This window comes from Taudactylus pleione, unplaced genomic scaffold (genome assembly GCF_031769625.1).
Source record: "Taudactylus pleione unplaced genomic scaffold, aTauple2 ptg000634l, whole genome shotgun sequence".
Lineage (NCBI taxonomy): Eukaryota > Metazoa > Chordata > Amphibia > Anura > Myobatrachidae > Taudactylus > Taudactylus pleione.
The window spans coordinates 3,018,069-3,041,161 of NW_028285036.1; the positions used below are offsets into that span (position 1 = coordinate 3,018,069).

At 44.3% G+C, this 23,093-nt stretch overlaps 1 protein-coding gene across 2 annotated transcripts in view; it reads right to left on the reverse strand.

The window, feature by feature from the left end:
• Positions 1-240: 240 nt before the first annotated feature.
• PKP2 (plakophilin 2) overlaps positions 241-23,093 on the reverse strand; it is an 82,611-nt gene continuing 59,758 nt past the window's right edge. Inside the window, exons 7-13 of one of the 2 annotated variants that reach the window (XM_088454847.1) lie at positions 11,423-11,540; positions 9,241-9,402; positions 8,762-8,935; positions 6,317-6,470; positions 5,249-5,438; positions 3,767-3,854; positions 241-2,953 (exon numbers count right to left, since the gene is read on the reverse strand). In XM_088454847.1, coding sequence (XP_088310973.1) covers positions 2,891-2,953; positions 3,767-3,854; positions 5,249-5,438; positions 6,317-6,470; positions 8,762-8,935; positions 9,241-9,402; positions 11,423-11,540 — 949 coding nt within the window. In that variant the 3' untranslated portion in view covers positions 241-2,890. Of the gene's footprint in view, positions 2,954-3,766; positions 3,855-5,248; positions 5,439-5,505; positions 6,471-8,761; positions 8,936-9,240; positions 9,403-11,422; positions 11,541-23,093 lie in introns of those variants that run through there. The other variant, XR_015871989.1, reaches the window with a different exon arrangement.

Sequence of the window (23,093 nt, forward strand, 5' to 3'; positions counted from 1 at the left end):
CGAGAAACTGAATACTTGTTCACAATAAAAACAGCACTGAGGTATGAGGCACAGATAACCTCAAATGGCCTTTCCGCTCTTCACAAAACTTTAATGTCTGGGCTTGTACACGTCATTCTGCCACGGTTACTACATATATTTGATTTTACTTTCCCGCTTTCTTCCCTGGTATTCAGGCACAGACAGAGTTTGCTCATCATCGCTGATGCGAGTCGCACATTAAACACAAGGCAAAGACTGTGGAGTTGTCACATATCTTTATAATAGTGTAATCTGGTTTGTCACACAGAAATATCAGTATGAATGCAGCAGGTGAGGTCATTACAGCAAAAAAAAGAAAATAGCACTGGTCAGAATGTAAAACAAATAACATCAAAGTCCTAAAACTGTCAGACCGAGCGGAACCTCTGGGTGAGGACTGGTGTAGGCGACCCGCCAGCTGTAGGACCGTCTCAGACAGGAGCAACCGACAGGCTGAGCGCTTTACTGCAACCTATTGGTGTGTGATCAAACCGTATCCACCTACTCATTGTCACCGTCCCTGCCTATTGGTGGACCCACCCACTGGCTCCACCTCTTCTGGAATCGAACACGCCCACTGTCCTAAATAACGATTGGCCCTTTGGGAAAATACCCTAATTCCCCTAGTGCGATAACACTGAGACAAGTCTTTCATTGCCCAACATTTGGCACCATGCAGGATATGGTCCGAGATCTATAAATGACTATTCTTAAAGATTAACAAGAAGCCCAATAAAGACCTGTTTCTAGCCAGAAAGATTATGGAAAAATTAGGAATTCATTCACTTCCATTAAGCATCAAATAGTAAAATTATTTTGAGAAGGGTGAGGAACTAAACGATCAAAAACACAACTGTACCTGGTTTAATGGTGGGTTACAATAGTTCATGCGGGCAAGCAAAATGGTAAGATGCCTTAATTACTGCAGCCTGTAGCTCTACCTCTCTTTCTCTGCATCTTTCTACAAGAAGGCAATACACGGCCCAATCTTGTTCCAGTAATCCTAGAAACCTGTAAATAACATGGACACTTTGTTCCATGTTCTTCTTTCTATTGACGCTATCAATTCTACTTCCGTAGTTTCCGATCTGTTTTCCCAAGTAATCACATGCTAACACGTGTTACCCATAGCAACCGCTGGGCACTTCCAGAGCCCGGAAAACTTGCCTTGTATCATACAAACATCACCTACTGTACCTCTTCTCATTGAATTCAATTCTGTGCCGTGTCACTTTGTTTAAAGTTATTTTAATTATTTTGGAAATTTGTTAAAAGCAAAACAAATTTTCCCAAAATCGATTTTTTGTTTTCCCCGGAATAAGTTTGCTTCTGTGGACAAAAATGGTCTTTCTGCAAATCAAACAACTATATAAAAGGTCTGTTCTGATACTGTGATGTAACAGAAGTTTTATTGCGCGAGTAAGTGAAAAGCATCAGACATAGCGGACATTGCGCCTGCTTCAGCAGGGTGCGCAAAAACTGTGCATGCGCCGCACTGCGATTACGGAAGAACTGCTAAATCCGTCCTAGAGTGACGGACAGGCTGTGAGCGTTTGGAGGGGTGATGGGGGAGTGGCCGGAAATAAACGCAGGCATGTCTGTCCGTTTGAACGCCGTTTCCTGGGCGTGCATAAATTAGCCACTGCAATTGCATACGCAGTTTGAGTACTCACTGCAAGCGACGAGAGTTGCATTTCCTGCGGCTGGTCAGACCTGGTGTAAACGTGTGACGAGCCGATGTGCGTCGATGTCATTAATGTATACGCAGGAGTGCGCTGTAGTACGGATGTGAGAAAGCAGACTGGGCGTCTCTATGCCGCATGAGCTATGGCGTGCATTAGCATACATTCGCAGCTGCGTAGGCAATAGCGATCCTTACTGAATCTGGCCCATTGGTCAAGTGGAGACAATCTTTGGAAGCAACCCAATTTGTTCTGAACCTATAAGAATATATTGGTATAACAATAGAAAAGCCTGAATGTCTTAAAGTTGAGTTTGTAGAGAAACATTGTTCCCGATCTACAAACCGATCACTTGCAGCTGTCTGGCTGTTCGACGATGGCTCCCAATGTGCCCTGGTACTTGCAAAGTCCATAGGTAGAGCTGGTCAGAGTCACGAATCTCCACAGAAGCATAAACAGGTGAAACAGCATTCATAAGGGCTGTATGTCAGCCATAAGGCAGTGGGAAGATCACCAATCATTTGCAAACCATATTATTAGCATATGCATTTAAAAAAATATATATATGTACTTCCCATTTGAGATAAAATGGGCGCGTTCAAATCTTTAGTTGACCATGTGATTGCGAAAGGGCCCAGATACCAATGGAAAAGGTGGATAACTGGCTGACTATTGATCTATCTAGGCAGGTACAAGATTCAGCGTCTTCTACATATAAGAGGGATATTTATGTTGCTGGATGGATAAGGTGTTGGTTGGTCTGTGACGCAGCTTTGATTAATTGGCTCTGAGATGTTGGGACCTCCTTAAAACATTGATACGGGACCCAGCGACATCTACTTACAGCCAGTTTCAACTTTCAACCCAGAATTTGTCCTTTGGCACCAAACCTCTGTCACAATGAAACCTCTTTTAAACCCTAAATGATTACATTATCGCATGCATCAGTAGCAGCTAAAGAAACGCGCCGGGTTGTGCTATGATATCAAACTGGGGCTCAGCAAAGAAAAACACGTGGCAGGCACATATAGGATGTGCCGAAAAAAGTCCTCAGCTTCCCGGACAGTTCGGTCAGTGGGCCGACTTTCCAACGTAACAAGCAAAATGTCATCATGTAGGCAGTAAGCAGGAGGCACCTTCAAATGTCTCTGTAGCCGTTGGCCGGCCTAGAAAAAGACCTCGGCTGGTCACAGAGAATGGTAAGCCTTCGATGTCTTGGGATTGACGAAATCTGTCTTCTTGTACAGGGCCTGGCGGAGTCACAAACAGAAAAACGATCTCACTGACTGTTTACTACAATATCCCGCTACCCCTCTGCTCACTCCCCGCCGCGCACACATACAGTATTTCAGGATCGTCTTCGGAAATAAAATCAAGTTTAACTAAAGTTTCAGGGTCTCATTAAGCTGCACTGCTGATCGCAGATTCCCGATTGTCGGGGTGCTGCGAGTGAGCATGCAGACCCTTAAATGCTTCTGCCTGTCAATCAGGCAGAGGCAGTCAAGGGGTGGTGCGGGAGCAGCGGCAGACTGTGTTCCCGGAAACGGGGGCATGTCCGCCCCATTTTCCGGGAGTGGCCAGCCCAGGATCTGCATTGATCAACGCAGTGCCCTGGGCTCGCAAGCCGGCCAGTTTGAGTAAGATGAGGTTTACTCAGCTGGGCGGAGTCCCGCCACTATCCACCATCGCGACCGTTGGCCACCATCACTCCTCACCATCGCACCGCACCCCACCATCACTCCACCATCGCATCACACCCCACCATCGCTCCTCTCATCACACCCCATCGCATCTCATTATAATATCACACCACACCATCGCTCCTCACATCACTCCTCACCATCACACCCCACCATCGCATCTCATTATAACATCACACCCCACCATCGCTCCTTACATCACACCCCACCATCACATCTCATTATAACATCGCACCTTTAACATTTTCAGCTCTGTCAGCTTTCTAAAACGAATCACAATAATACTGTATCTTATTGGCATTGGGAGCTACAATAATACACAACCTGTCCTGTCAGAGGAGGGTCCTTAGCAGGCATTCTTACCTTCTTATAGGCAGTGTGGAGGTCTTGGTGGGACCACATGTTGTACAGCACGAGAGAAGCCACTTTCCCAGTTTTAGTTGCCAAAGTGCTGAAACGGTTAAATATCAGCAATAAGCAGAAGAAAACGTCACGTACTGAATAGCAGCATTAAGATTCTTAAGAATGTTTATATATATATATAAACCTGTTTGATGTATACACTGTTGTTGTGTGTATATATATATACACATACACAAATTTGGTATATATGAATCCTAACTTAGCTCAGTCTACAAATTACTGTACATTGCTATATAAATATACAGGTTGTAGGAAAGGACTCTGCATCGCCACCTGTTGGTTGTGTCTGGTCCTGCATCCGCAGGTTTTTGTTCTTGGTGGGGGGGAGCTTTTAAACTTTCAGTCTAAGTTCCAGCAATGTTACCATAACTGTGTAACGTGTCACTGATGCCTTCAAAGCACAATAAATATTTGTCTAGTTTACTGAACCAATTGAAAGGTTGTGCTCTTGTTCTGTCACTGTAGCTTTGTGGAGATGACAGCGAGTCTTTTAACATCATAGATGCAGCTGCTGAATCGGTCATATTTACATAATGTGCCTAATATGACGGGAGGAGGGGCTTCAAGCATATACAGCGGGTAAAATAAGTACTGAACACATCAACATTTTTCTCAGTAAATATATAAGTAATGGGGCTATTGTAATGACATGTTCACCAAATGTCACCAAGGACCTATGCAATCCACACATGCAAAGAAATCAAACCGTAGATGTCCATACATTAAGTTGTGTAATAATGTGGAATGACACAGGGAAAAGGTATTGAACACACTTACTGAAATATATTTAATACTTCGTACAAAAGCCTTTGTTGGTGATGACGGCTTCAAGACGCCTCCTGTATGGAGAAACTAGCCGCATGCATTGCTCAGGTGGGATTTTGACCATTTCTTTCTGGCCCAGCCAATCACATGACAGGAATCCAATTGAAAATGGAAAGACCTAAAGATCAGAGTTCATAGAAGACTCCACGGAACCTTCAAGATTTGAAGACTGTTTGGAAGAAATGGTCAAAATCCCACCTGAGCAATGCCTGCGACTAGTTTCTCCATACAGGAGGCGTCCTGAAGCCGTCATCACCAACAAAGGCTTTTGTACAAAGTATTAAATATATTTCAGTAAGTTTGTTCAATACTTTTTCCCTGTGTCATTTCACAATAATAAACACAACTTAATTTATGGACATCTATGGTGTGATTTCTTTGCATGTGTAGATTGAATGGGTCGTTGCTGACATTTGGTGAAACTTTCATTACAATCGCCCCATTACTTATATATTTACTGAGAAAAATGTTGATGTGTTCAGTACTTATTTTATACGCTGTATAACATCCCAGTATCCCTCTCCCCAATTCCTGAAACTGATTGTGCTACCCAGCAACACTGCTCTCCCTGGGGACACATTCTCCCCCTGTTCTCACCTATCGCTCAAGCTGATATTGACGAGTTTCTGGACCCCGCCATTCTGTAACAGCGACCTGGCGTTTTCAGAGCTATCGGAGATCAGGTTGTTCAGTATGTAGCAGATTGACGCAGATGTCTCGTTGGCGATATTGGAATCTGGAGCGGAGTCTGGCAGCGCTCGCACGAGATCAGGCATTAGTTCCCTGGCTGGAATAGAGATCGGAATTAACGGTAACATACAGTACAATGACAACCAATATAAAAGCTTTGTTACCATGGTATCAGGTATCTGGCGAAATTCTTCTGGCTCCTTCTGGCTTTGTGTTGGGTCAGTCACTTCGTTTCCTCCACAAAAATAGCGCCGGTTGTCACACCTTCAGGTGACTTTACCGTGTTGGCTTGCGATGTGCCCTCCTACATTTTTTCCTCAGTGGGGCTCATGCAGAGATGAATGCAATTAGAACATACGAGAACCGCTTGGCAAAACCTAATACTGCGCACATTGCGGGCCTGAGTGCACGCAACTAACGCCAAATGCAGAGCCGTATGCAAATAGGCCGGATATCCACTTATGGGTAAATGAGCGTAGCTGGGTGGTAACGGGGGCTTGGGGACTGTGCGGGGGGGGGGGGGGGTTTGTGCCTGTTTACAGATGAAGCTCTGGGGTTAGGTCTGTAGCAAGTGGGCGCTGATAATGATGAGGGCTATGAAAGCAAGCACGCGTATAGTGGGGGTCCAACTAGGGAGCTGGGTACAAATCAGCCATGGGGTGAATGCCCGCATTTTTATCTGTGCTCGCCATGCTGGTGTAATTACAGCCGACTTGCGTGCAATTCTGCATCGGAACCATGAAGACCTGTACAAGCCAATCGAGTCACGTGAAGGTGGAGCGCCCTCTTTAGGACGGAACGGAATGGATGCAATGTTCCGCCTTGTGTCTTATGTGCAGTGAGCAGACCTGGGGGCGTGGGACGGCTGCGCTATAGAGGGAGCTGTTATACAGAGGGATGCCGGTTATTATTTCCCTGGGCACTCATGTCATAGGTCGCGGAGAAGTCTGTACTACGGGGCGGCTCTGTACTAACCAATCTCATTGTGCAGGGAGGAATTACGGGACATGTTCCTCAAGAGCGAGACGGACGTTCTCTTCACCCCAGGATTGCCGGCAAACAGCATGTTCCGTATGTGCTGGAGTCCGCTCTCTTTCTGGACGACCATCTGAGCCACCGAGAACGGCATCTGTCGGGAGATACGGGAGACGCAATGAGCTGCGGGGATCACTATAACCTGGCAATGCACCGTATTACTCTATAGGGGTTGTCTGTCTTCAGGCAGGTTTCATGTATTGGTTCGCGCACGCCCACTTGCAGCTTTTACTACAGGGGTCTTCAACCTTGGCCCTCCAGCTGCTGTGGAACTACACATCCCAACATGCACTGCCATAGTTTTAGAATGCTGTTATATCACAAAGGTGGCAGTGCATGCTGGGATGTGTAGTTCCACAGCAGCTGGAGGGCCAAGGTTGTAGACCCCTGTTTTACTAAATGCATTGCCTTATCTTTCTGGTTTACCTCTATAGGCCGTGAGTCTGAGTTATTAGTTTGTATTTTCCCCTGGATGGGACACAACGCTACTCCCTAATACGGATGTATCCAGCGCAGAGGCGTCAGTGGAGCTGGGACACGTCAGGCAATGAAAATAGAAGACGGTGTACAAATATAGGTGCCTGCTGTGGTGGGCGGGAACATATTTAGGTGATGCAAATTGCATCATAAAGCCCCGCCCACCTCATTATAACTCTAAAAGGGGTAGGTTAATAAATTATCTGTATATTATGTTTTAGAATCCCCACCTCGTACCTTTACTACGAAGTAATGAGATCACGCAGAGGCACCGCGCGGAACGTCTGCATTTGTTACCCCTACTTGAAGTGACATCAGCTGATCATTTACATATTGCTACTCACAATCCCTCAGTGCACTTTTATCCTGTATTCGCTTTGCGTTCACTGGTGATTGTGTATACAGCGCCTTCCCAATAATACATTCCCCTCCGTCACACAGTTGCGAGATGCCGCTGTGGTAAATAACATACTCATTTCCATCCCTACAGCGGTGCACGGGAAGGGGATTAGCGTAAAATATCAGGAAGGCGCCGCAGACGTATTTAAAGAGAGACGGGTTTCTCTTATTGACCCCTTTCCACGTACCCACTTCTTATTATTTAAAATTAGTGAATAAATAATTTACGGAAAAAAAAATCTCCCAAAGTTTGTCATTTATGTTGAAAGAGTCATTTCTGTTTATTGGGGAGAAGAAGAAAAAAAATTTGAACGATTACTTTTTTAAATTAGTATTTCACTTGCGTCACCTAAAAATGAGTTTTATTGTAAGAAGCAGCGGAATTCAGCTACAGACATAACACAGGACCCCTGACGGTGCCAGCTAGTACCACTCTGGTCCTGGGCTTAATGCAAAGGTCATTGTCAGGTGCCAGGGTCAAAGATTGGGGTCTGCGGTCAGTGACAGGTCATCAAGCTGACACTAACCAGAACATCTTAGTATAAACAGGGGAGGGGGATCTGTCATTGCCTCCTGTCTGTTGGAGGATGTTAGATACAGCAGGATAGGACTTTAGGATAAAATGTACAGATATAAAATATCTACAGGAAAAGGCCACTGACCGTAAAATATAAATCTAAACAGGAATCTTGCTGCTAGATCGATAAACATATTTGGGCGAGCTGTAAAAAAATTTCTAGGTTCTACCTAAAATTTGCCTGTCTACAGGGGGCGCTGTTGCTCTGCTTTAAATCGGTGGTTCCCAACTTTTCAAATCACTGCACCTAAAGCTGCATACACACGTAACGATTTTAGTAACCAACGATTTTCGTTTCCAAAAATCGTTGGTTGGTAAATGAACGATATTGTCAACTATTTTCGTTAACGATTTTCATGAACGATGAACGATTTTTTAATCATGCATACAGTGAATGGACATCGTTCATTCTGTACAACATGAACAATTTTCTGAACGAAAATCGTTATGTTGGACAGTCAGAGTGGACGATAAACTACAAACGGGAGCGCGCATGAACAATTATCGTTCATTGTTCACCCCCAAAAAATTAACGATTTTTTAAACGATTTAACGATAACGACGACGTTATAGTTAAATCGTTCAAAAAATCGTTAAGTGTGTACGCACCTTTAGTGTATCAGCATTTCTTCCACGGCACCCCTGGGGCAAAAGTTTCCTTTTGAGAAATTCAGCTAACATTAAATGAGGGAATTTGTCACCCTTCAGTTATGTGGTGGCTGACCGGGCTGCGCTTCTTTTTGTCCATATATTAATTTGAATGGCAGCAGCCATTAGCACAGGTTTCGCCGATCACACTGACTAAAAATCATTTTATTTGGTACTGGACCCAAACCCGAGACACCCCTGCAAGTGCGCTGTAAATTTATCACCCCCAACCACGCAACAGAGGATGTTGGAAATGCACGAGCTCATCGCGACATGTATCTCACCGGTCCGCTGCCCGCGGTAAGGTTCTGGAGAGACCCGAGAGACGCCTCTTGTGTGTAAGTTCGACTACTCTTTGCTATCAGTGACAGGTACATCCGGACCACTATCGAATTCCACAGCCATTCCACCCCTCGGGGATTGCTGACCTCCTCTGCGATGGGGGCTTCTCTCCACTCCTGTGGGGGCAGAATATAGATAAACAAATTATAACTTCACTAAACAGCATTATTTATAGGCTGTGTGGAATATACACGTTGCTATATACACAGATTGCTATGTACGCTCATTTATCAATGTCTGTGTGTCTACGTATGGTGTGGTGCAATCGCTTTCTCTGGTGCATGTGCACTTTACAGATATCTGTTGGATTCGCCCGCATTTCCGATAGAGAATCAGGCCCTCAGGCTCCACGTGCCGCATGTTTCGCACTCCCGTAACCGATCTTTACTTGCTCAAGGCGCATTTTTTCCCCCACATTTACCTCTTTGATCTTCCTGCTGCGTGTGCCGAAACAGCCAATGTTTTTATCGCTCTGGGGCGCGCTTCTGGTTTGCTGGCGGAAATTCTGGCTGTAGCGGCTGGGCACCTCGGATTCCAGCTGAAATGATAGGTTGTGCAGGATGCACACGCAGTTCTCTGTCGACTGAAGTACAATTATGGAACAGGAAAGGAAGAGAAACAGGATAATACAATTATTGTTTAAATCGCACACCGACATGACACACATATGGTATGCGATTATAAGCAATGTCCACAGAGTTCCACCGGTATGGTAGTAACAACGCCAATAACAACGCCAGTTTTCCCTCACACCCCAATATAGGTGCACATGAATATTGGTGATGTTGGGGTACCATATTCGGAGCATTGCACAGCACATCACAGAGAACTGGATGCGTCACAATTGCCTAAATCGCTCTGTGAAAGCCTGCAGAGAAGGGGGGGACACAGGGGAACATCCTTATTTCACTAAACCCAAACTTACACTCATACCACATTGACTCTGATGGTGATCACCTTTGATTGTGTATAATGTATTGCATATTTACTAATGTGCGGGTTTATAGAAGTTTAGGTGTTGCCCATAGCAACCAATCTGAATCTAGCTATTATCTTCTAGCTTGAAGGTACTAGATAAATGGTATGTAGAATCTGATTGGTTGCTATTGGCAAAAACATCACTTCTAAAAACCCACACCTTAGTAGTTATGAAGACACTACAAACTCATTGGGGTATATTTACTATGGTTTTTTTTAACATTCTGCAAAAGCAGAAATACATCTCTGAAAGTGCATTTACTTACAAATGATGCTCAATACTGAATATTTTTGCCTTCCTTTATAGATTTTTTTTTTTTTAATTGGAGTGCAGTGCCTGCTTTTATCCTCTAGGTGTCGCTGTTACAATTGCTGTCTATAGCAAGCATTTGTCAGATCCTATCTGTATACAGCGATATAAAAAATCAGCAACACGGGATTAATTAAATATGTGATGATAATAACTGATGGGCGCATCCTTCTTTTAAGAATAGTCCTCCATACGGGATGTAGTCAGCATCCCGGATGACGGGATGCCGACGGTCTAGGTACCGGCGCCAGAATACCGACCGTTGGCATCTCGATGGTAAGTATTGGGGTTTAGGGTGCGGGGAGGGGCGGTTAGATTCAGGCACTAGGGGGGAGGTTAGGGGAGGGAGATGGGGAGGATTAGCGTACCAACCAATAAGTGTCGGTATGTTAACCCTTTCGGGATCTTGACTGCCGACAACCCATACCCAACCCCTCCATACAAATGTATTATTCACACCAGTGATACGATCCCCCCACACCAGTTATACGATCCCCCCACACCAGTGATTTGATCCCCCCACACCAGTGATACGATCCCCCCACACCAGCTGCCTCTGGTTCAGGTTTAAAATTACCATTTTGATTGTAAAACAGAATCATGACAAATAACTCCCATTTCTGGCTCACGTCCCCAGTGAATAATACATTTTGCAATTGATCCTAATCTTTTTTTCAGTATTATAGGTGAAAATGCAGCATCTGCAAGTGGGAGCTGGGGCGCGCGCTGTGCAAGTTAGGTTTGACACAATTATGTCACATAAACGTGCGTGATGACCTACCTTACATCAGGGTACAATTTTATAATAACAGATATACGGACCTACATATACTACATGATAGTGGTTGTGCCGGTTACAGGGGATGCAGTCAAGAAGCCGACAGTCGAAATGCCGACCGCCGGCTTCCCGACTGTCAAATCCCGGAAGGGCTCTAATGACCTATGCCGGGAGCCCGACGCCCGGTATACCGAACGAAGGTAAGCCAGGTACCGGGCGCAGACAGCCGCAGGGGGGGAGGGGTGAGTTCTAGGAACTTAGGGTTAGGCACTCCCCCGGGAGGGCTTGGTTCAGGCTAGGGGAAGGAGGGGAGGTTAGGGTTAGGCACCCCCCCGGGAGACTTAGGTTTAGGCTGCGGGGAAGGGGTGGGTTAGGGTTAGGCACCCCTAAAGGAGGATTAGGGGAGGGGGAAGGTTAGTTAATACTTACCTTTAGAGCAGTCGGGATCTTCACTGGTCCGGGGGTACTTCATACCGATCCCGGTTACAGGGCGATTCCTGCAATGTTTATATTTTACATCCGTGTTTCGGGAATTACCTTATCATCCGGAATGTGGTCGGCGACAGTCCTCCTGACGTAATACACTAAGGAGTCGATCAGTCCGTCACAGTCCCGCATGGCCTTCCTCCCCTCCGGCCCGGCCGAGCTCATGTTTCTGTCAGACAGGGAGGAACATCAGTGACAGGCTTGGAGGAAACTCACAATAATGACTGTGTAATAGAGTGCACACAACACTGCTGTACCATCTGGTAACTTTGTGTTACTTTCACTCTCTAATCCCGGGACCCTTACGTATGAGACGCCGTTGTGCAATATAACCTTCAATTCAATAACTGTCAATACAAAACTGGGAATTTGGGAAAGAATTTGCATAAAAGGTGACACAGTGTAGAAATAGCCAAGATAAACAAGAATGAAAAAAAAATCATGCATCATCATTGCGTATCCACTAGACGATATGCTTCATTAGCGATATTGTCTAGTGTTTGCCCTGCAGTGCCAGGCTCAATGTCGTTAATGATATATTTCAGTGACAGGACCCTCCCTCATCCCTGTACTTGATATTGTCGGGTTGCCCTGCAAGTGTGGGCGACGAAAGATGTCACCAACGACCAGCGGGAGCGCGCATCGCTGATCGTTGACGGCATACACACTGAACGATTTTGCGCACGATGAACGACAACAATATCGGCCAATTTATCGTCTAGTGGATACGAGCCTTAACAGTCCAGGTTTTAAGGATATCCATGCTTGACCACAGGTGACTTAATTAGTGCCTCAGTCAATTTGATTTAACCACCTGTGCTCAACCATGGATATCTCTAAAACCTGGACTGTTGGGGAGCCATAAAGACTGCGTTTGGGAACCTCTGTACTAAAATGTGACTACATTCAGAGGAAAGAGTCTGATGCCTGGAAAGGGGTTTTGTTACCTGCACTCTAACTGAAAGAGTTATAAAGCTTTATAATATATGATTAGAGCTCATTGCGGAATCTGCTGTTCAGTGAAACCCTGGGAAATGGATTATTTATTCTGATACTGCTTTTATACCTAAATTCCGGGTCTGACCCGGAGGTTGGAACAGGGTTCCAAACCGGATCAGACCCGGAATGTAGCCTTCACCGACCCAGGAAATTCCAGAGTCGGCGCCGTTCACCCGGCTCTTCCGGCGTGGAAGTTAACGCTAGGAGTTGGAGATTACGTCATCTCCAAGCGCTAATGAAGCTGGCTCCAGGTCATCATGACCCGGAATGCGCCGTTTACACTGCAGGGCTTCACGGGTTATTCCCATGTTAAACGCTGCAAGTTACCTGGTTGGATTGTTGGGTCACTCGACCCGGAAATCCAACCCTGTCCCCTTTTACACCAAGGAGCTACCCGGGTTACCCCTGCAACAACCCGGGTTATAGCTCTGTTATACCCCTTTTACAACAAATAAAATCAGTAGACTTATTAGAGCAGAGTTTCCCAAACTCCCCCACTGCAGTCCAGGTTGTAAGGATATCCATGCTTTAGTCTAGATCAGTGGTTCTCAAACTCGGTCCTCAGGACCCCACACAGTTCACTTTTTGCAGGTCACCCAGAATGTGCACAGGTATATTCATCACTCACTGACACATTTTAAAAGATCTACAGGTGCAGCTAACTGTTTCACTAGTAATTATGTGAGGAGACCTGCACAACATGCACTGTTTGGGGTCCTGAGGACCGAGTTTGAGAACCTGTGGTCTAGATGGTTTGGGACCATTTGAGTGTTGCTTTCCCCAAGCGCTGTCTTTTCAGGTTTCTATCTGATTATTTATAAACCACACAGAGATTTATTGCTCCAGACAGCAGCTGGAACTTGCAGCAAATAAAATATATGTTTTAAAAAATATGTCTTAAGTATTTCTTTTCATGTTTGTATAATAATATCTTTCCTGCTTTCTTATCTTAGATTGTTTTTTCTGTGTGATCAAAGGCAGCTTTTATACTTTTGGTTTAAAATGGACCATGTATTGATTTCATTATAATTGAATGAATTAACCTGTTTCTCTGAACGGCTCATTAGACGACATAAATATGCAGCTGATATGAATGTTGATTGGGAACATAGGATGTGCTTTAAAGATAATGGGAAGAGAGAGTTTGAATCTTTGTTCTATAATACTCCTTCCACACGGCCAGCAATAACCCGAGTTAAGGCCCCCATACATCAGGCGTCCGATCCAGCGATCCTGCAATGGGATCGAAAACGCCGATCCACCGGTCGGAAATGCCGACAGGCGGACATCGATGTCGCGTGATCCGTCGCAGGATCGGTGAAATTCTACATGTTAAATTTCACCGATGTCCCAATTACGATAATTTTTTGATCATGATCGTCTACATCACGCCAATCCATCGCTGATGTGTGGGGGCCTTTACTGTGCAGTCTGGAAGGGCCAGATTGAAAAAAGCTGGGTCAAGCCTGGTAATGAGCAGGGTTGAACACGGGTTCAACCCATCTCATTGTGCAGTGTGAACGGGTAACCCGGGTCGTATCAACCCGGGTAAGGTTCACAAACATAGGAAGGGCCGGCGCTTGGAGATGATCTCATCTAATTAACCAATTAAATTATTTGATATTAAATGTACATTATAGCAGAAGTAACAGGGAAAAAAAAAATTATTTTTTTTTAATTTGTTTTTCCTTTGGAGGATTTTAATTAATTGTGATAGAAAGCCAAAAAGAATAAGAAAAATCATTGTCAGAATCTGAATTATAGAGAAAGGAGAGTGCTAATGGAGCCTAGGGGACTTATACCTATAGGAAATTGAAATCTGACCCTACATGAGACTTATATGTCACTTCTAAATAACCTCTTAGAGAGCAGAAACGGATGGAGTCATATCAAGGGAGGAGAAATTATACTTATTTCCTGAGCCCCCAGTGATTCCAATATACTACCACCTGTCTAAAATTCATAAATCGGTTGATGCACCCCCGGGTAGTCCGATCATTTCTGGCATCAGATCCCTTACGGCAAACCTATCACACTTCGTAGATTTTTCCTGTAACCTTACGCAGCATCTCTTTGATCTCACATAAAAGACACTATTTTTTAAATATGATTAAGAAAATAAAATGGAAAGATACATACTTCGTCGTGACTGGTGATGTACAGGCATTATACTCAAATATCCCAAATGACAAAGGAGTGATTCACCAATGTCTATTAAATTCTGCTCAGATCTCAGATGAACTGCGAACATTCTTACTTGAACCTATTCAGGTCATTCTGTCACATAATTATTTTCTTTTTAAGCAGTGTTAATTATTTTCTTCAGGAACTTGGGACGGCCATGGGGACGAGATTTGCGCCAAGATTCACAAATTTATATATGGGCGCATTTGAAGATGCGGCCGTCACATAGACGATGTATCTTTGAAGGGGATGTGCAACTCTTTACGGGATTTACAACATATCCCGATGCCAATTTTAAGTAAAAATTCACTGCATGTATAGATGTTCAGTCTCCTTTCTGGATATTGCTCTATAGATGTTCAGTCTCCTTTCTGGATATTGCTCTGTCAGTGTTGAATGAATCATGACTCAAACGTATAGTAAGGAAGTAGATAATTACAACTTTTCGTATTATAGTAGCTCCCATCACAAATCTTGGATTAATAATATACCCCGCGGGCAACTGCGAAGACTACAGGGAAATTGCACAGAAAGGGCACGGTTTGAGGTACAAGCTGGTGAGATGATAAATGCATTCAAGAAACCAAACTATCCAGATTCACTCTTAAATGCGCTTTAGAGGAGACCAGGACACTTATTATTGTATGGGAAACAGAGAAGTAAAACTTTAAATTTCCCCCGAGATATACCACATTTTATCTCCAAATATAAAGTACCCCGCTGTGTCCTTTTGTGTGTTATTTGATCTATTGAGTTCTCTTTACATTTATTTATGACTTTGATTAAGATCTAAAGGGTTCACAGACTTTCTATCACCAATCTGCACAGTAGTGCTGGGGGGGGTTATAATTATCTATATGGGAGACATTCCATGAAAGGGTGCGGATCCGAAAATGTGCTTAAAAATGTCTTTGATGGGAAAACTACTCAATTTGACTCTATATTCTGTTACGAAGTCTTTATTTATAATGTGAGAATGTTTTAGTTCTTATAAAGTAACTGTTTCCCATAAATTTGATAGAAAATTAACTTGTTAAGACAAATCTCTATTCCGTTCGCACAGAGTAATTTTGACGTGCACAGAGGACCATAGGAGGGCTGAGAGAGTGAGTACAGCGCACTGGGCGTCACCAGTATATAGCATATATAAGATATAACACTGTAGAATATGGAGGACAGTAAAACACAATGTAACACACAAGGTAAAATTTCCGTTCCCCTCTTGTATGGAGTTTACGCTATGGGCCATATCCAATTAGCCGCGGCTAATTAGCTCGCCCGGGGCTCGCTCGCGGCTCCTATGTGTTAACGGGCAAACTATCCTATTATTTTGCCTGAATTAATAGGATAGGAAGAAAAAAAATATCGGCGAAAATCGGATATAATCGGTGAAAAATCCGGGGTTTTTGCCGATCGTGGCGATCAATTAGCGCCAAAACAGTGTTTGGGGCTAATTGGATATGGCCCTATGTGTTTGTACAGGATAACAAGACATTAATAACACGGTTAGATCAAGAATTCTACCCTAATTACAACAGTGCTGTTCATCGCCTCTTCCCTGCACACCTTTCCTCTGTGCTGTGGGCCCACCCTCGCCGTACGCAGCAATGAGCTATACAGTCTCAGCATGACTGGGGTGAAGGCACAAATGCTGTTCCCTTTAAAAACAGTCATCTGGTGATTGTTGTGACACATTTTTTTATTTACTTTTTATAAAAAGTTGACAGATGATCTGCTGTTCAGTGCAACTCTATATTGTCTGGCTCTTCAGACAGGAGTTCTTATTGGATTATGTTTTTAGACTTATCATTTACAGATTGTCATGCCGGGGCCGATGCGAGGTTAAAGCAAGTAGAAATGGGCGTACATTTCTACAATAAACGTGCATGGGGAAATAGAGTATTTCCTCTGCGTTCCTTTGCATTTTCATTCGCAAAAGCAGCCCCCATTGGTTTCTATGAGGGGGGGCTGCTAAAATACTAAATGCGCCAAACTCAGGGCTTGGCCCCGGTATCGAACGACATTTTCAGAATATGTGACTCATATGGATCGCTCCCCAGTATTGTACGCTGTGAGCGGTCAGATGTAGCACAGCCGGGTCCCCAACCTAGAATAATGACTTGTCCCTGCATGTGAAAACTAGTGAATGCTGGCGATCTTTAGGGTGGGATGTACTAAAGGGGGAAATGTATTATTTATTTATTAACAGTTTCTTATACCGAGCAGCATATTCCGTTGCGCTTTACAATTTGAAACATTAATAGAACAAAACTGGGTTGTAAGAGACAGACATAAAGGTGAGAGGGAAATTCGGTAAAACCCACGAAAATGCAGTTTTCTGGAGTTATACCACATACGTACAAGGCACAGGAATGCTTCGTCCTGGTGGGGGTGGTGTTACCCAATTGGTAAGCCTATTGGTTTCTTTCTGGGATGGTCTTACTGAGAGGGATCCAATCGGATCCCTCCCATTACCCCCCCGCGGCCGGCGGCCTTCTGCGCATGCGCAGAAGGATGCCAGAGGGACTTCTGGGTGTTGAATCCGGAAGTCCCTCTAGTGGGGGATCACAAAGGACGGCCTTTGCGATATTCTAGGTACATAGGAGCTGAGTGGTTGGTTGTTTATCACTTTCTAATTTATCACTTTCCAGAGCTTAGTACATCTGCCCCTAACTGTCATGTTACAGGCTGTGTTGAAAAATGACAGTTAGGAGCTGATCGGTTGGTCATTTATCACTCTCCACTTTATCACTTTCCAGAGCTTAGTACATCTGCCCCATACCGCGGTTGATACCTGAAGAGAGGCGGGATGTATCGCTTCGCTAATGCGATGCTTAGTACATCTCGCCATTAGGGGTCTATTTACTAAGCTGTGTTAGGAGATAAAGTGAATGGTGATAAGGTACCAGCCAATCAGCTCCTAACTACCATTTTTCAAACACAGCCTGTGACATGGCAGTTAGGAGCTGATTGGCTGGCACCTTATCACCATTCACTTTATCTCCTAACACTGCTTAGTAAATAGACCCCTTAATCTATTATTGTTGTAATAAGCGATGATAATTCCCGATAATTAATAAATATGCCCCTAATTATCTAAATTTTTTCCTTTAAAGTATTCTGCAATTTCCATCAACAACACTGTAGAAATTTTTTTTTTTTATTTTATTCGGAACTTAATGGCGGCTGAGTGGTTAAACTTCTACAGACGCAGACCTTACACTTTCTTTTATGTGTCTATATTTTACCATAGTTTTTTGTCACTGTAGGAACATGCAACACCCTAAGGTCACCTGTCAGATGGAATCCTCCCACACTAGGATCCCTGGAGATAGAGCTGTCAGGTCCTGTAAGCCCCCATCTCACTGGGATTTACAGACACCCACATCCATGACTGATCATGTTTCTATGTCTCTGGGATTAGACAGAAATCCCTGGGACACTGGTAATGGGGTTAGGGGACCATTAAGGACTGGAGCCCGTTCCACAACAGCTTCAGGCAAACTTGAAATATTTCCCTGTTGCAGATAAGGTTTTAGTGTAAACAGTCATCATTCGTACCCGGATTTCCCAGACAATCACATACACACAACGTCTGCAGCAGGTAGGGGTGAGAGTGTACAGAATTACTCATCATTGGAATGAGAAGCGGATCTAATTCTAGTCCTTTCCTGACCCTAGTGTGCCCATTCACCTGCAGGGGAGGAATACCTAGTTATGAATAAGGTGTTTTATCCTCCAGGCAAATGGGCACACAAGGGTCAGGAGAAAGCTACAATTAGATCCACTTCTAATTCCCATAATGACAGTTTTCTAAAAGTCTATGAAATTCCTCCATAAAACCACAAGACAGTCTATCAGAGTGATAGCAATGTGCATATAGGGGCAGCACAGGCGGCGTAATGGTTAGCATTACTGCCTCACAGCACTGAGGTTGTGGGTTCCATTTCCCAGTATGGCCCTAACTGTGTGGAGTTTGTATATTCTCCCCGTGCTTCCGTGGGTTTCCTCCGGGTACTCCGGTTTCCTCCCACATTCCAAAAATATACTGGTAGGTTAATTGGCCCCCAACAAAATTAACCCTAGCGTGTATGTGTGTGTACATGTGATAGGGAATATAGAGTGTATATCAGGGACTGATGTGAATGACCAAATATGCTCTGTAAAGCGCTGTGGAATATGTGTGCGCTATATAAATAACTGGTACATAAATAATAATAAATAATATAAGAAAATAAAAAAATCTAGAACATTGAGATTATTAATTGCTGCACACCATGTTATAAAACAAAATGACAGTGTCTGAGCACGCTGGGACTTGTAGTTCCACAGCAGTTGGATATCCCCAGGTGGTACATATTTGGTCCAGTGCAATGATTCCAGACCGTCTACAGAAATCTACATATAAGTGGGAAATAAGTGGGCAGAACAGCCATATACAGAATCTGTCAGAGTGCCCATTCCTGCCTGTACTGTTCTGGTCATTAATACCGGCAGAAAAAAATAGACCTGAAAATTATAAGCTTTATTGGCTATAAGCAGTGCTGTAATAGTGTGCAGGGCAGGCCCCCATAGCGGGCTGGGGGGAGGAAGCTGGGCACGCCTGGCACCATTCCGGGCACCCCTAAAGGCAGTACAGACCCAGGTCTCCACATAAAATGACGATGACCAGCCGACCAGCTTGTTACTCAGTGGGCCATAGATCAAAAGTATGATAATTGTATTTCGATTTCCCTCACAAAATGATGCAAATATTCTACTTTTACATATTTAAGGAGACATTGAGGCTGACAGTGTAGGCCAGACGTTAACACGCCCACATGTGGCACTGGCCACACCCACACAGCACTGAGTACACCCCCTCACTTCTCAGTCAGTCAGTCACCCCTTATTCCGCCCCTGGGTGTCACCCTCTTGGGCTTGCACTCTGGGCAGAAGCACTGGTTGCAGCAGAGCGGTGTGATTGAATTAGTGGCTTTAGGCACACAGATTTTTCATGTGTTATTTTCGGTATATGAACCAATAAAGAGATAGATGTGTTACAAGATCAATACTGAAACTGAACAATCGGTGCACCTTATAATTGAAAGCAAGAATAAGGAGCAGTATTAGGTCTCCGCCAGCCACTCGGCGTTACATAACCAGGGCCTGGAGCTCCTGAGATATTAATCACTGTTGTATCTCTATAACATAAAGACATAGGGAAGAACCAGCTGACGTAATGTGGGACTTATATAAACTCTATGGAATGTCCAGGTCATGAAATGAAAACTCTGGCGCATCTGTTACTCATCCACTAGCCAGCTCACCTGTCTGATCCAAGAATCACTTCATAAATCTCCAACAGCATTCCGGATCAAAATCTATGGATACAAGGGACGTCCAGCTAGACCAGGGGTATTCAACTATTATTTTGAGTGGGTCACTCTGAGACGTTAGGGAGATTGGATTGGCCAGCCATTTGTACTTTACTACAAGAACACAAGTAAAGTTTAAAATATATTTCACATTATGCCACAGTACGCTCAGTTCACATTATGCCTCACAGTGCCTTCAGTCCACATTATGCCTCACAGTGCCTTCAGTTCACATTATGCCTCACAGTGCCTTCAGTCCACATTATGCCTCACAGTGCCTTCAGTTCACATTATACTACACAGTGCCTTCAGTCCACATTATACTACACAGTGCCTTCAGTCAACATTATACCACACAGTACCTTCAGTCCACATTATGCCTCACAGTGCCTTCAGTCCACATTATGCCTCACAGTGCCTACAGTCCACATTATGCCTCACAGTGCCCCCAGTCCACAGTATGCTTCAGAGTACCCTCAATTCACATTATACAAAATTGTGCACTCGGCCCACATTATGCCACAGGGCCCTCAGTTCACATTCTACCACACAATGCCTTCAGTCCACATTATGCCTCACAGTGCCTTCAGTCCACATTATGCCTCACAGTGCCCTCAGTCCACATTATGCCTCAGAGTACCCTCAATTCACATTATACAATATTGTGCACTCGGCCCACATTATGCCACAGGGCCCTCAGTTCACATTATACCTTACAGTGCACTCAGTCCACATTATACCTTACAGTGCATTCAGTCCACATTATGCCACACAATGTGCTCCAAGTGGAGAAAGAAATCAACAGGCTAAAGTCTAAAGGACACAGATATGCAGGCAGACACGGGGAGGGAGAGGCATAAGGGAGACAGGTACACAAACAAAGAGATAACGCACATACCCCTTATATGTCATCAGAACCCTCCCATGCGCTTTAGATGCCATAAGACCCCTCCACAATATGACATGAGCCTCTCCCTCATGCCCCTTATATGTAATCGGACTGCCTCATGCCTCTTATATGATGTCAGACTTCTCCACATGCCTCTTTTATGCCATCAGAACCTTCCACATGCCCCTTATATGCCAGACTCCACCAGATGCCTCTTATGACATCAGAGCCCTCCACATGCTCCATATGGCACCAATCCCAAATGCTGTAGGTATAAATTATGGCAGATTGATGACAGAAGGCAATGCTGTCGGAGGAAAGTTACTGGCAGCTATTATTTCCTCCGCTGTGGTGGCCTGGACCCTCTACAAGGCAGAGGATGATGGCCAAGGGAAGACAAGCTGGTTGAGGGAGGGGGGTGGGGGTTATTTTCAAAATGTTCCATGGAAATGTAGTTTTAGCCTTTAATCATTACAATATCCTATTCCACAAAACAATATTGTACTGTTGCATTAGTGTTCAGTATAAGGAGCAATATCTCAGCCAACCTGAGATTTTTCATCTATCATAAGGGTGAGATGTTCTCTCCTTTCTTCTGCACTAACCCATTCACATGTCCATGCAGACAGTCTCCGCTCAGCAGGGGATCTCTCAGACATGCAGAACTTGTGCTACACAACGCAGCGTGCATTATACATACTATTTATCATATTTTAAACCATACTAACACTTCTGTTTTCATAGGATTGTAGCATTTATTTAGTATTGGGTTTTTTTTATCCGATATTTGCTGAGGTCCCCGTATTAAAGCGCTTAAAATCAGTCCCCATAGCAGTAAGACATACGATGCGTGTGCAATGTGTATGTAATGACTGACGCGTTTCATCATGGAGCAGTCCGCAGTTATTAGTCCAGGTACAGTCATCTGCAGATTTTAGGTTTTCATCTTTATAAATATATATCTATTATATATATATATATATATATAGATATATACAGTATATATATATATGTATATATATATATATATATATATATATATATACATACACACACTGTACATACATATAAACACACAATATATAATATTTGTATATATATATATATAAATTTGTGTGTATATATGAATTCATTTTTATTCATTGAGTCACAGTTAAAAAGCGCTGTCCCACTTGTTGTCTCCTTTGTATGTACATGTGGTTCGGGCTTCGTAGAGTGACTTTCTCCAGGGAACAGCTGCTTTTAACAGGTTGAATGAACAACATCATTATACACCATCCAGGGGCTTTTTTCCTTGCACTGTGTGAGCTGTGGTTTAGTTTCACCAGAACTAAATAACGTCCATCACCCCTACAAGGAACTTGTAAATATGACTCTGATTTATACGGCCATCGACCCTCCAGATAAATGTCTATTATCCTTAGCAAATAAAAGCTAAAGCATCCCGGATGTTATGAGTTTATACAACAACTACACAGGTGCGCCGATAGCCGCCCCGGGCCCGGGTAAAGGGGGCGTGGCCCAATCGCGGGAGGCGTGGTCACGTCCCCTTTGGATGAAAAAAAAAAACATTTTTGGTTTGCTCGCTGGGGAGGGGGGCGCTGTGAGCCCCTCAGCCGGACGCATGGCCAGTGGGGACGCGATCAGTGTGATCGCTCCCCCCACAGGTATAGGAGACTGCTCGCGGCTGCTAAGGAGCAACAGTCTCCCAGTGCAGCCCAGCACACGGCAGCGTGTGCTGGGCTGCTGTGATGTAAGAGGGGGGTGGCGCCGGGTTGGGACCCCTGTCTGGCCCCTCCAGCAATCCTGGGCCCGGGTAATTAGTACCTGCTCCCCCCCCCCTCTCGGCGCCCCTGCAACTACATAAGAGTGAATCTGACCAATATCTCCTCCGGCTGATAGAAAACGACTAGTTCAAATAAACATATTCCAGAATCTGCCAGCAGCCATGTGCGGATTGGCAATTATAAACTAATTTACTGTAACATCCTCATGTGCAAGATTTAACATGTATCCTGGTATGCAGGAGAACCGTGCCAGGGACTCCAGCTGGCATCCAGACAGGAGCGATGTTTATGGCGCTAAATAGTATTACAGCTCATTATACTCAATCACAGAGGAGTAGAAAGATCTCCTAATCTCAGATCACTCTTGTGCCCGGGTCCTCCGCACCCCCTACGTGTAACCTGCTGCGGGCATTGTATGACTTATGGTTCGGCACTACTGAACCGTGGGTAAATTAGTGTTAATGTATTTAATAATGATAAATTAAGAAGCATGTACCCTGGTGGCC